General features: G+C 45.7%; 1 protein-coding gene across 1 annotated transcript in view; it reads left to right on the forward strand.

The window, feature by feature from the left end:
• lcp2a (lymphocyte cytosolic protein 2a) overlaps positions 1-14,548 on the forward strand; it is a 252,465-nt gene that overhangs the window by 150,897 nt on the left and 87,020 nt on the right. The window contains exons 8-10 of the mRNA XM_072511854.1: positions 2,644-2,741; positions 8,480-8,561; positions 9,410-9,490. Coding sequence (XP_072367955.1) covers positions 2,644-2,741; positions 8,480-8,561; positions 9,410-9,490 — 261 coding nt within the window. The remainder of the gene's footprint in view (positions 1-2,643; positions 2,742-8,479; positions 8,562-9,409; positions 9,491-14,548) is intronic.

The following is a 14,548-nucleotide window of genomic DNA, read 5'->3' on the forward strand; positions in this document are numbered from 1 at the left end:
CCACAAAGACAGTGATCCAAGACAGGAATCGAACCTCGGACTCTGGAGCTATGAAGTAACAGTGCTAACCACTGCCAAATAGGTACAACTCCATTATTTTGCAAGGGCCCAAAGCCATGTTTTTCTAGTAACAAGAGGAACTTTTCTTGGCAGGTTCCAGTAAATTTACTGCCTAATGTTGAAAATGTCAGTCCGGCAATAAAATAGTCAAATAGAAAGAATGTAGTGTACAAGTGTGGTTGCTACACTCCAAGGTGAAATTTACTATTTGACTGAGAAAACCAGTCTGCATTAAACCCCCACGAAAGCTCGATGTGCAGAGACTGGTACCCACAGATTGCTGCTAATAAATTCAGACTGATGTTGAAGTGGCCATGATCAACCTTCAAATCAACAATTCTGAAAGCTACCAATGATGCTCTGGAAACACGAAAAAGAAACCAATCATCAACGGCGACCTAATAGAAGTCTATAAAATTATGAGGAGCATGGACAGAGTGGATAGTCAGAAGATAAAAGCAAATTACTGCGAATGCTGGAATCTGAAACCAAAGAGAAAATGCTGGAAAATCTCAGCAGGTCTGGCAGCATCTTTAGTGAGTGAATAGAGCTAACGTTTCGAGTCCAGATGACCCTTTGTCAAAGCATGTGACAAAGTGGTGGTGGGATAGTCAGAAGATGTTCTCCAGGGTGGAAGAGTCAATTACTAGGGGACATAGGTTTAAGGTGCAAGGGGCAAAATTTAGAGCAGATGTGTGGGGCAAGTTTTTTTACACAAGGGTAGTGGGTGCCTGGCACTCACTGCTGGAGTAGGTGGTGGAAGAAGGTACAATAGTGATGTTTAAGGGGCATCTTGACAAATACATGAATAGGATGGGAATAGAGGGATACGGATCTGGGACGTGTGGAAGGTTTTTGGTTAGACGGGCAGCATGATCGGCGCAGGCTTGGAGGGTCGAAGGGCCTGTTCCTGTGCTGTACTTTTCTTTGTTCTTTGTTCCTTTGAAGAAACTGCTACTTGACAGGCCATCTTTAGAAACATAGAAAATCTACCAGGTTGCAACATTGGGGGGTTTAAACATAACAACTTGAGGTACACAGATAAGATGGCATTGATTGCAGAGTTAGAAGAGACACTCCAGGAAATTGTAAACAAACTGAAAGCAGGGAGGGAGGAACATGGATTAAGAATGAATGTGAAGACGACCAAGACATTGGAGACAAGCAGAGACCTGACCCTGGAAATAAAAATTGACATCAATGAACAAGCTCTGGAACAAGATGTAGCGGTTCACATACCTTGGGTAGAGTATCACCGACAGTGGGGGATATAGTGGTGGTGGGAATTGAAGAAAATTTGTGATAGCCAAGACCAGCATTTTCAGGATGAAGGATGGTATCAACGTCAAAGGAATTTAACCTGATTCTTAGAAAAAGAGCGCTAAGGTATTATATGTTTGCCATCGATGTTACATGCCTCTGAGATATGGACAACAAACATAAAGGCTATTTGTAAGTTGAATGCTGCTTCAATTATGGTTTTATGGCTTGTCCAGTCATAGTTATATGGTTGGTCCAGTTATGATTGGTTCAGTTATGTTTACACAGTTGGTCCATTTATCGTTATATGGTTGGTCCAGTTATGGTTATATGGTTGGCCCAGTTGGTTGGTCCAGTTATGGTGATATGGTTGGTCCAGTTATGATTATATGGTTAGTCCAGTTATGATGACATGGTTGCCCGAGTTATGTTTCTGGTCAATGGTAACCCCGAGGATTCTGATCAAAGTGATAGGTTCCAGGTTTCATGAGAAGATGTTAGATCCCAGAGAGTTAAAGAGCTTGATGCTAAGTTCCAGAAGAGAAGTTATCAAAACATTGATGAGAACACCATGAAGGATTGTGTTCTGGAAATAGTTACAAGAAACAGCAGCTGACATTTATATAGCATCTTTAATGACATGAAACATCACAAACAGCTTCACAGGAATGTTAACAAATAAAATTTAACAATGAGCCACTATCGGTGACATTTTGAAACAGACAAATACAAGAATGAGAATTTTAAAGTTGAGTTTTTCGGAGAGGTGATGTGGACCAATCAGAGAATACCTACAGTGCAGAAGGAGATCATTCGGCCCATCGAGTCTGCATCGACCCTCTGAAAAAGCACCCTACCTAGGAACCCACCCAATTACTCAGAATCTGCACATCTTTGGACTGTGGGAGGAAACCGGACCACCCAGAGGAAACCCACACAGATGTAGGGAGAACGCTGAGGACAGGGGCAAAGGGTGATCAGAGCTGGATATGAGTTACATGTGTGAAGCAGAAATTTAATGAGCTGGATTTACAAAAGGTACAAAGTGGGAAGCCAGCAAGAAGGGTGTAGAAATAGGTCTCTAACAGAAGGTGTACAAACCCGCAGACATGTAAACCCTTGTTGCCAGCAGAGGTGTGGAAATTTCCTCCTTTGGGTTTGCAGGTAGTGAGGCAGTGTTAGAATGGTCAATTCTAGAAATAATGAAGGCAGGACTGAGGATTTCTGTAGCAGATTAACATGTTTAACTCCATAATTAGAATTAATTTATTGCTGTGAAATTATCTAAAGTTCGCTAATCACATTTTCTTATTTTTTTCTTAGATAAACGACCAACATTAAAATCAGCTAACCACCCGCCTATCCCCCCTCAGCGCCCTGGGTCAGTGCCAATTGTACCCGCTGGAAACAAGGGCAATATTGTAAGTGTTTATTGGCAGAAGGGTTGAGTGCCTCATTAACTCGTCTTTATTCCCTGTTCTTTGAGTGACTGCACAATCAGAATGAGCCATCTACTCAGATTCATTTTCAATCCTGAGGAGTAGAGTTAGTCGAATATTGTTCAACTTTTTCTCTTTCCTGGGCATTTTCTGACGACAACCATGTATCCCTTTAAAATAGAGCTGTTGCCACCGCCACCGATATCTCCTCACAGTCTGTCAGCAGGTGATGGTGTTATCACTTATTGATACAAAATGGCAATTGGGTCCTGACAACATCAGCATTTAAGACGGTGGATGGGGTGTCAATTAAGTGAGTTGCTTTGTCCTGGATGGTGTTGAGCTTCCTGACTGTTGTTGGAACTGCACTCATCCAGGCAAGTGGAGAGTGTTCCATCACACTCCTGACTTGTGCCTCTCTCATTTCAACACTTCACAAAGTTTGCAAGTTAGTGTTTCAGAGCCTTGCTTGGGGGAAGAGCTGACACCTGAATGTCAAGACTCAATTTATTCATTTGATGGAAGAAAACTCACAATAACCTTGAACTACGCCCACTGATCGATCTAAATTCCTGTGAAGCAAGATGGCTCACCAGTAATGCTCATCCCATACTTTCTTTGAGAAGGTGACTGAACAGGTAGACGAGGGTAGAGCAGTTGATGTGGTGTATATGGATTTCAGCAAAGCGTTTGATAAGGTTCCCCACGGTAGGCTATTGCAGAAAATACGGAGGCTGGGGATTGAGGGTGATTTAGAGATGTGGATCAGAAATTGGCTAGCTGAAAGAAGACAGAGGGTGGTGGTTGATGGGAAATGTTCAGAATGGAGTTCAGTCACAAGTGGAGTACCACAAGGATCTGTTCTGGGGCCGTTGCTGTTTGTCATTTTTATCAATGACCTAGAGGAAGGCGCAGAAGGGTGGGTGAGTAAATTTGCAGACGATACTAAAGTCGGTGGTGTTGTCGATAGTGTGGAAGGAAGTAGCAGGTTGCAGAGGGATATAGATAAGCTGCAGAGCTGGGCTGAGAGGTGGCAAATGGAGTTTAATGTAGAGAAGTGTGAGGTGATTCACTTTGGAAGGAATAACAGGAATGTGGAATATCTGGCTAATGGAAAAGTTCTTGAAAGTGTGGATGAGCAGAGGGATCTAGGTGTCCATGTACATAGATCCCTGAAAGTTGCCACCCAGGTTGATAGGGTGGTGAAGAAGGCCTATGGAGTGTTGGCCTTTATTGGTAGAGGGATTGAGTTCCGGAGTCAGGAGGTCATGTTGCAGCTGTACAGAACTCTGGTACGGCCGCATTTGGAGTATTGCGTACAGTTCTGGTCACCGCATTATAGGAAGGACGTGGAGGCTTTGGAGCGGGTGCAGAGGAGATTTACCAGGATGTTGCCTGGTATGGAGGGAAAATCTTATGAGGAAAGGCTGATGGACTTGAGGTTGTTTTCGTTGGAGAGAAGAAGGTTAAGAGGAGACTTAATAGAGGCATACAAAATGATTAGGGGGTTGGATAGGGTGGACAGTGAGAGCCTTCTCCCGCGGATGGAAATGGCTGGCACGAGGGGACATAACTTTAAACTGAGGGGTAATAGATATAGGACAGAGGTCAGAGGTAGGTTCTTTACGCAAAGAGTAGTGAGGCCGTGGAATGCCCTACCTGCTACAGTCGTGAACTCGCCAACATTGAGGGCATTTAAAAGTTTATTGGATAAACATATGGATGATAATGGTATAGTGTAGGTTAGATGGCTTTTGTTTCGGTGCAACATCGTGGGCCGAAGGGCCTGTACTGTGCTGTATTGTTCTATGTTCATACTCTTATACCTCAGCCCTGTCCATTGAGACTGTGATTCCATTGTCACTAACTCTGTAAAATTTAGTAATGTTACTCTGAGAGATACAAAACAAACAAAGAACAAAGAAATGTACAGCACAGGAACAGGCCCTTCGGCCTTCCAAGCCCATGCCGACCATACTGCCCGACTAAACTACAATCTTCTACACTTCCTGAGTCCGTATCCCTCTATTCCCATCCTATTCATGTATTTGTCAAGATGCCCCTTAAATGTCACCATCGTCCCTGCTTCCACCACCTCCTCCGGTAGCGAGTTCCAGGCACCTACTACTCTCTGTGTAAAAAGCTTGCCTCGTACATCTACTCTAAACCTTGCCCCTCTCACCTTAAACCTATGCCCCCGAGTAATTGACCCCTCTACCCTGGGGAAAAGCCTCTGACTATCCACTCTGTCTATGCCCCTCATAATTTTGTAGACTTCTATCAGGTCGCCCCTCAACCTCCGTCGTTCCAGTGAGAACAAACCGAGTTTATTCAACCGCTCCTCAGAGCTAATGCCTCCCATACCAGGCAACATTCTGGTAAATCTCTTCTGCACCCTCTCTAAAACCTCCACATCCTTCTGGTAGTGTGGCGACAAGAATTGAACACTATACTCCAAGTGTGGCCTAACTAAGGTTCTATACAGCTGCAACATGACTTGCCAATTCTTATACTCAATGCCCCGGCCAATGAAGGCAAGCATGCCGTATGCATTCTTGACTACCTTCTCCACCTGTGTTGCCCCTTTCAGTGACCTGTGGACCTGTACTCCTAGATCTCTCTGACTTTCAATACTCTTGAGGGTTCTACCATTCACTGTATATTCCCTACCTGCATTAGACCTTCCAAAATGCATTACCTCACATTTGTCCGGATTAAACTCCATCTGCCATCTCTCCGCCCAAGTCTCCAAACAATCTAAATCCTGCTGTAGCCTCTGACAGTCCTCATCGCTATCCGCAATTCCACCAACCTTTGTGTCGTCTGCAAACTTACTAATCAGACCAGTTACATTTTCCTCCAAATCATTTATATATACTACAAACAGCAAAGGTCCCAGCACCGATCCCTGCAGAACACCACTGGTCACAGCCCTCCAATTAAAAAAGCATCCTTCCATTGCTACTCTCTGCCTTCTATGACCTAGCCAGTTCTGTATCCACCTTGCCAGCTCACCCCTGATCCCGTGTGACTTCACCTTTTGTACTAGTCTACCATGAGGGACCTTGTCAAAGGCCTTACTGAAGTCCATGTAGACAACATCCACTGCCCTACCTGCATAAATCATCTTTGTGACCTCCTCGAAAAACTCTATCAAGTTAGTGAGACACAACCTCCCCTTCACAAAACCATGCTGCCTCTCACTAATGCATCCATTTGCTTCCAAATGGGAGTAGATCCTGTCTCGAAGAATTCTCTCCAATAATTTCCCTACCACTGAAGTAAGGCTCACCGGCCTGTAGTTCCCTGGATTATCCTTGCTACCCTTCTTAAACAGAGGAACAACATTTGCTATTCTCCAGTCCTCCGGGACATCACCTGAAGACAGTGAGGATCCAAAGATTTCTGTCAAGGCCTCAGCAATGTCCTCTCCAGCCCCCTTCAGTATTCTGGGGTAGATCCCATCAGGACCTGGGGACTTATCTACCTTAATATTTTTTAAGACACCCAACACCTCGTCTTTTTGGATCTCAATGTGACCCAGGCTATCTACACACCCTTCTCCAGACTCAACATCTACCAATTCCTTCTCTTTGGCGAATACTGATGCAAAGTATTCATTTAGTACCTCGCCCATTTCCTCTGGCTCCACACATAGATTCCCTTGCCTATCCTTCAGTGGGCCAACCTTTTCCCTGGCTACCCTCTTGCTTTTTATGTACGTGTAAAAAGCCTTGGGATTTTCCTTAACCCTATTTGCCAATGACTTTTCGTGACCCCCTTCTAGCCTTCCTGACTCCTTGCTTAAGTTCCTTCCTACTTTCCTTATATTCCACACAGGCTTCGTCTGTTCCCAGCCTTTTAGCCCTGACAAATGCCTCCTTTTTCTTTTTGGCGAGGCCTACAATATCTCTCGTTATCCAAGGTTCCCGAAAATTGCCGTATTTATCCTTCTTCCTCACAGGAACATGCCGGTCCTGAATTCCTTTCAACTGACACTTGAAAGCCTCCCACATGTCAGATGTTGATTTGCCCTCAAACATCTGCCCCCAATCTAGGTTCTTCAGTTCCCGCCTAATATTGTTATAATTAGCCTTCCCCCAATTTAGCACATTCATCCTAGGACCACTCTTATCCTTGTCCACCAGCACTTTAAACTTACTGAATTGTGGTCACTGTTCCCGAAATGCTCCCCTACTGAAACTTCTACCACCTGGCCGGGCTCATTCCCCAGTACCAGGTCCAGTACCACCCCTTCCCTCGTTGGACTGTCTACATATTGTTTTAAGAAGCCCTCCTGGATGCTCCTTACAAACTCTGCCCCGTCTAAGCCCCTAGCACTGTGAGTCCCAGTCAATATTGGGGAGGTTGAAGTCTGCCATCACAACAACCCTGTTGTTTTTACTCTTTTCCAAAATCTGTCTACCTATCTGCTCCTCTATCTCCCGCTGGCTGTTGGGAGGCCTGTAGTAAACCCCCAACATTGTGACTGCACCCTTCTTATTCCTGATCTCTACCCATATAGCCTCACTTCCCTCTGAGGATTAATGGTGTGAGGAAAATGGAAATGTCATACTGGAGAGATAAGTGCAGCCCCCCTGAGTGCAGTCTGTATTTAACATTGCACTATTTGAACCTGGGCATGGTTAGCAGTACACTTTGGAGGGAACTTTGCCTCGGATTAACTTGTGTCACGCTTGAGGTGTAAGTGCTCCCCATCCACTTTGACTTTTGGATTTAGTGCATTGGTTGAGTGCCCATTCAGCTGCCGAGGAGACCACCCCATATCCCCTCACCTCAACACCTGCAAGGATCCCAGCTTCCCTGTGATGTGATACTCCGACCTCATTAATATTAACCGGATGGGTTGGTGGGTCTCTCCTTGCCGTTCACCTGTGAAACTGGGTGAAGTGTGCCCCATCTGTCCCCCCCGAACAGTTTGACCTGAAATGGGTCACAGTTACTTCTCAGGACCCCTATCTCCATATTTAAAAGACCTAACTCCCAAATCAGGCAGGTTTCGACACCTAATGATGGTCACCTCTCAAGATGGTGCTGGCTCCATTGTCAACAATAACAGGCAGGAATGCTTCTGACCCCAAATTTCATTAGCACCAGATGAGTCACAGTAAAAATCGATCCTTCTGATTGTAATGTTAGAGACAGGAAATAAAAAATGATTAATTCCTCAGGAGCTGGATAAGCTCAGAAATCCACCAATCTCACACATAGTCTATGTTCAATTAGCCCCATTCTGTACAATCAGGCTTCTATGAATGAAACATTCAGGTTAAAATTGGTGCCGATCATAGAATTTACAGTGCAGAAGGAGGCCATTCGACCCGTCGAGTCTGCACCGGCTCTTGGAAAGAGCACCCTACCCAAGGTCAACACCCCCACCCTATCCCCATAACCCAGTAACCCCACCCAACACTAAGAGCAATTTTGGACACTAAGGGCAATTTATCATGACCAATCCACCTAACCTGCACATCTTTGGACTGTGGGAGGAAACCGGAGCACCCGGAGGAACCCACGCACACACGGGGAGGATGTGCAGACTCCGCACAGACAGTGACCCAAGCCGGAATCGAACCTGGGACCCTGGAGCTGTGAAGCAATTGTGCTATCCACAATGCTACCGTGCTGCCCGATCAATGAGGAACACGTAATCCATTTGTCTTTGCTGGTGTAATGTTAGTGCATTTGTTCTTTTCCAGTCAAACATGTTCTCCAATATGTCAGTCAATGAGGACCCAGGTCACAGCAAAGATCGAGGCTTCTCAGCGCCTGGTTACAGAGGTACTTTGGAACTAATCGAGCATTCCACATGTTTATACATCCAATTTGTTTTAACTGATCTTGCATCGTTTGCTAGTCATTGTCGGTCTCCTCCAGGTCTGTCAGGATAAACATTGTGGATTTAATGTCTGGGAGTTGGTTACAACCTGAGTTTCTGTGATCTTTTGTGCTAGTTTGAAAACATATCGTACTGGAGGTTATTGCAGGACACCAGTCGGCCAGTCCCGGCCACGGACCCAGTGCCCCATAACCCTGCAATGCCCCATCAGTTATGAATCTGATGTGTTGCCCAGCCTTGGTGAAGAGGGCATCAGTCACCTACATGATGTATTGGTTTGTAGTCACTTGTGAAGTGCCGTGTCTGTGACCATCTGCCTAGAGAGTTGCATTCACTGGTTCTCAGTCATATCCAGGGATATCATCACTTCTGCTTGTTGATCCTGTGGTCAACACAGTGTCTCTTTCTCCTTCATACGACTTGTCCCTCTCTGCTGGCCTCTTGATGCCGTTGCACTGCCCACCCTGTGCAGGCTGTGCCTTTAAATCTCCAATGGTTTTGATTTCTGAGGAAGCAGCACCCATTTCTGGCAGCACCGTTCATGGTGCTCAGGTGGAATCCAAAACACTGTGCCAACAGCTCTGATGCCCAGGTGATAACCCTGAACTGGCAAACTTCTTTTTTTTTAATAAATATTTTTATCTCCTCCTTTTTCACATTTTCTTCCAAATTTCCACCCACCAACAAACAATAAGCAGAAACTGGTGCTTTTTGGGTATCCACACTCAGCATGTAAGTATCAATGGGGGGTTTCAACGGTTTATAAATGGTGTTAATGATTTCTCTTCAGCTCCCATGGTCGACAGGAGTAGGAAGCCTGCTTTAGACCAATCAGCCTCTGCACACAGTGAAAGGGATTCCCCTTCAATTGGTAAGTGCTATTGCTCATTATTTCCTCTCAAATCTTTGTTCAGTCTTTGAATTTGCAGAAACTTCATTGCTGCATCACATACCTCTGCTGGATTGGGCATCAAATAACATTTTGATGAGGACCTACACCCATCACCCCACCGTCGCCAGTGATTTGGACCCAAAGTATTAGAGATCAAAGTCAAGTGTGCTACTGCCTTAGCCGCAAGACTCTCTCAAAGTTTTTTGACTAACTGATTCTCTAATAACTGGTTGCAAACATTAATCCTTCCATCTGCCTTAACTCATTTATTATGAGGTGAACTTGGACACTTCCATCTATCACGTATATACACGTGTATGAATTATCTTTTATTACGACACCATGGGCGAGTGTGCGGTCAATTCCAGCCCCACAGACCCCCGATTCCCAACATAAGTGAATTAACCAACAATTTGTGTATTTTCCTGAGATCTTTGACCCTTGACTGCTCCAATGAGTTACAGGCATGAGATTTTGAAGAAAAACATTTTTTTTAAACTGTTCATTTATAATAGAAGAGATAAATATGTAATGAAAATAATAGAACAATCGTCTACTTGTCTAACTATTCCCCAAACCCTATCCCACTCTCCACCTAGACACATACAAGACAGACACACGGTGGGTGAGAAGGAAAAGTTCAAAAATAACGGGTTAAAAGGACTGAGATTAATCTTTGCTGTGAGGTAGTAGTCTTTGTAGTCGGCAATCTTGAAATCATCGGTTGGTTTGGATCTTTTAGAATCTGCGTTCAATTAGAACATGCAGGCTGTAGAATTCTCTCTGAGGAGTCACATTCAGTTGTACAGGTCTCTACCAGACTGGCTCTCAGAATTACTGAGATAATATTAGAATTCTCTACCTGAGAATTTAATGAAGGTTGTTCATCCACTCCACGTATAAATGCACTTAGCTGTCATATCTGCAGATCCAGATGAACTGCAGTGAAGAGGAGGTAAAAGGCCCTTTTCCAGATGTCTAGCGATCTCAGGGGAGAACTACCAGCACTCTGCCTTCCCCAACCTTCCAAACAGAGGTTTAGCTTTTACAGATATGGCTGGAGACTGTTTACAGCCTTTTGATCAGAAGTTACTTCCACAGGCTTCAGCCTTTCAAATCGCCATGCAGAGAGTTGAGATACCTGCTTTACCTTCCAGTGGAACTTCCATGGGCCAGCTGGAAGCCTTTAAATCACCAGAGAGCGAGGAGAGAGAGTCTCAACATGTATGTGCTGCCTTTCAGGTCTAAGCAGAAGTCTGAAAGCCAAAATGGAGCTTGCCTTTCTGTTCCAGAGGTTTACGAATGGCTCTACCAATCCCAAGAAAATAGAAGATCTCCTGGAATTACAGGAGACGGGATTGGCTGCTAACCAAGTCCATCAAAATGTCACCACGAGCTATCCCAACGAGCACACTGCATCAAGGGGTGCCTGGGTCAGTCCAAAAAGTAGCTTGACGTGGGGAGGGAGTTTCAGTTCCAGACCAGGGGCGGGATTCTCCGACCCACTGCTGGTTCAGAGAATCGCCGGGGGCTGGCGTGAATCCCGCTCCCGCCAGTTGCCGAATTCTCCGGCACCGGATATTTGGCAGGGGTGGGAATTGCGTCGCGCCGGTTGGTGGGCCCCCCCGGCGATTCTCCGGTCCGCGATGGCCCTAAGTCCCGCTACTGGAATGCCTGTCCCGCCGGCGAGAATCAAACCATCTCTCTTACCGGTGGGACAAGGCGGCGGGGGCGGGCTCCGGGGTCCTGGGGGGGGCGCGGGGCGATCTGGCCCCGGGGGGTGCCCCACAGTGGCCTGGCCTGCGATCGGGGCCCACCGATCCGCGGGCGGGCCTGTGCCGTGGGGCACTCTTTTCCTTCCACCTTCGCCATGGTCTCCACTATGGCGGAGGCGGAAAAGGCCCACTCAACTGCGCATGCACGGGGATGCCGTGATCGGCCGCTGACGCTCCCGCGCATGCGCCGCACGGCAAAGTCATTTCCGCACAAGCTGGTGGGGCACTAAAGGCCTTTCCCGCCAGCTGGTGGGGTGGAAATCAGTCCGGCGCGGGCCTAGCCCCTCAAGGTGAGGGGGGCTCGGCCCCTCAAGATGCGGAGAATTCCGCACCTTTGGGGCGGCGCGATGCCGGACTGATTTGTGCCGTTTTTGGCGCCGGTCAGCGGACATCGCGCCGATTGCGGAGAATCCCGCCCCAGACATTGGGGGCGTCATTCTCCGCCGGCGGGAGTCTCCGTTTTGCTGGCGCCCGGGGGTTTCCCGACGGCGTGGGGCTGCCCCACGATGGGAAACCCCATTGACCGGCCGGTGTTACGGAGACTCCCGCCGGCCGGTCGGCGCAGAAATGTGGCGGGGCGGGTAGGAGAATTTCGTCCCTGTAGTTTTTAAAGACAACAGCCAGAAAAAACAGCCAGTAAAAAGCAGCCAGCAAGACATGGATTAAAAATAACACAAGGATTATACAAGGAGTTACAAGAGGATCCTTGCACTTTGCCTGTTTGATCCATTTTACCTGTGCCAGTATTTCGAAAAAGCAAATTAGTCCCATTCCTGCACTTCTCTATAAACCTGTAAACCTTTCCTTTTTAAGAATTCATCCAATACTCATTTGAAAGTTAGATTTGAAACTGTTTCCAGCACCCTTTCAGGCAGCCTATTCCAGATCACAGTCAGAGCAGCAAGAAAATCTCCTAATCTCCCTATTGGTTCTTATGCAAATTTTCTTAAAGCAATGTATCGGTATTCCAAACTTTTTCTTCGTGCAGCCTGTTAAATAGTAGGAAAAGGATTTTACTGTATACATGTTCATTGGATGTGGGCATTGTTTCATGTTTAAGGACAGAAGTTTTCATCAGTGCTTCTCAGTGAGAGGATTTATTGAACTGGTCAGACATGACAGCCTCCAGTGAGCTTGCATCAATTCGCGTGACTATGGCAATTCAAATGTGACATTACCAAACATTCTCCTTTCCATATTGAACAAAAGATACAAACATCCCCCTTTTCCTAATGCACAGTTCTGTGAGTTGCTCAGGTTACCCATTATACACCTGATGTGCTCATGCAGGAACAACTGTTTGTTCTATTAGTTAGTCTCTGCACATACATTACAAAAATAGTCTTTCAATCGTGCAGGTCTCTTAAGGGCACGTACACGCACTGACATTGTCTGTACGTCTAGAAATTATCTTTGTCTGGCGAGCGTTGCCCCCCATGACTCTTGTTGCCTTGGTGACTGTTGTTGTTCCATTATGGTTGTGGGGACCCATGGACCTCTGGGATTGATGGCAGTTGATCCAATTCCTTGTCCCCAATCAGCTGATTTCTGCGAAGGAACAGCTTTGCTAGTTATTCAGATATGCTTGTGATTGTGTTGGTATGACTAGTTATTCACTTCCACTATGCATGTCCAAGATGATAATTTCTCTACACATGCCTCAGGTTTATACGTGGGCTGACTCCTGTTGAGAGTCTTTAGGGCTTGTACCCTGACAGGCTCCTCGTGTTTTTCCATGGCTACATATTGACTCTTCAAGGAATCTTTCAAGATGGCACAGTGGTTCGCCTCACAGTGCCAAGGAATCGGGTTTGATTCCGGCCTTCGGTCACTGTCTGAGGAGTTTGCTGTGGAGTTTGCAGATGCTCCCCGTGTCTGCGTGCGTTTCCTCCAGGTGGTCTGGTTTCCTCCGACAGTCCAAAGATGTGCAGGTTAGGTGGATTGGCCACGCTAAATTGTGCCTTAGTTTCCCAAAATGTGGAGGTGAGGTGGGATTGCGGGGATAGGGCAAGGGAGTGTGCCTACATAGGGTACTCTTTTGGAGGGTCAGTGCAGGCTCTGTGGACCGAATGGCCTCCTGCACAGTAGGGATTCTATGACATTCTGTGTCATAATTTCTTTGCCTGCCTTTACATCTGGTAGAGTTTTTCTACCCCCACTTTGAATTGCCAGCTGTGGAATTGTGGGTCATTATTTCCTCCTGCTACCTTTGTGTCATCTCTGATATTTGTTTGTCCAGCTTGGTTCACTGAAGGTTTCAGTTTATCGTATATCGTCAACTGGAATCTTGCACTTCAAATGGATGAAGTGACAGTGGGCGACCATTGCAAGGATAGTGACCACAATTCAGTTAGATTTATTATTATTATGGAAAAGGACAAAGATAAATCAGGGTAAAAGTTTTAAACTGAGGGAAGGCAAATTTTACAAGACTGAGGTGGACTGGACAAGACTGCGAAAGGATAAATCAGTGGTAAACCAGTGGGAAGCACTAATAAGTGAGATCCTTAGGGTACAAAGCAGACATGTCCCCTCCAAAAATAAGAATAGAACTGCCAAATCTAGATCCCCCCATGGCTGTTCAGAAAACATACAGGGGAAGATTAAACAGAAAAGGAAAGCTTATGATTATTATAAAATACTCAAAACTGCCGATAGAGTGTAGAAAGTACAGAGATCAAGTAAAAAAGGAAATAAGGAAATTAAAGAGAGGGCATGAAAAAATATTAATAAGCAAGATTAAGGAAAACCCAAAAATGTTTTGCCAGTATATGAAGAGGAAAAGGGTAGTTCAGGAAAAAGTGGGACCTATCAGAGATGAAGAAGGGAACTTGTGTGAAGATGCAGACGATATGGGAAGAGTTTTAAACAATGTTTTGTCTCTGTATTCACAAAGGACAGGAATGATGCCGATATAGTAGTCCAAGAGGAGCAGTGTGAAATATTGGATAAAATAATCATAACAAGAGAGGAAGTGTTAGAAGATTGGAATCCTTGAAAGTGGATAAGTCACCAGGCTCAGATAGATTGTTTCCTATGATGCTGAAGGAGGCCAGGGAGGAAATAGTAGATGCTCTGAGGATTATTTCCAATCTTCACTAGATACAGGGGAGGTGCCTGAGGACTGGAGGAATGCAAATGTGGTTCCATTGTTTAAAAAGGGTACAAAGGAAAGGCCAAACAATTATAGGCCGGTTAGTCTTACTTCAGTCGCGGGCAACTTTTTAGAATTAATCCTGAGAGATAGGATAAACTGTCACTT

Source organism: Scyliorhinus torazame, chromosome 7 (genome assembly GCF_047496885.1).
Source record: "Scyliorhinus torazame isolate Kashiwa2021f chromosome 7, sScyTor2.1, whole genome shotgun sequence".
Taxonomy (NCBI): domain Eukaryota; kingdom Metazoa; phylum Chordata; class Chondrichthyes; order Carcharhiniformes; family Scyliorhinidae; genus Scyliorhinus; species Scyliorhinus torazame.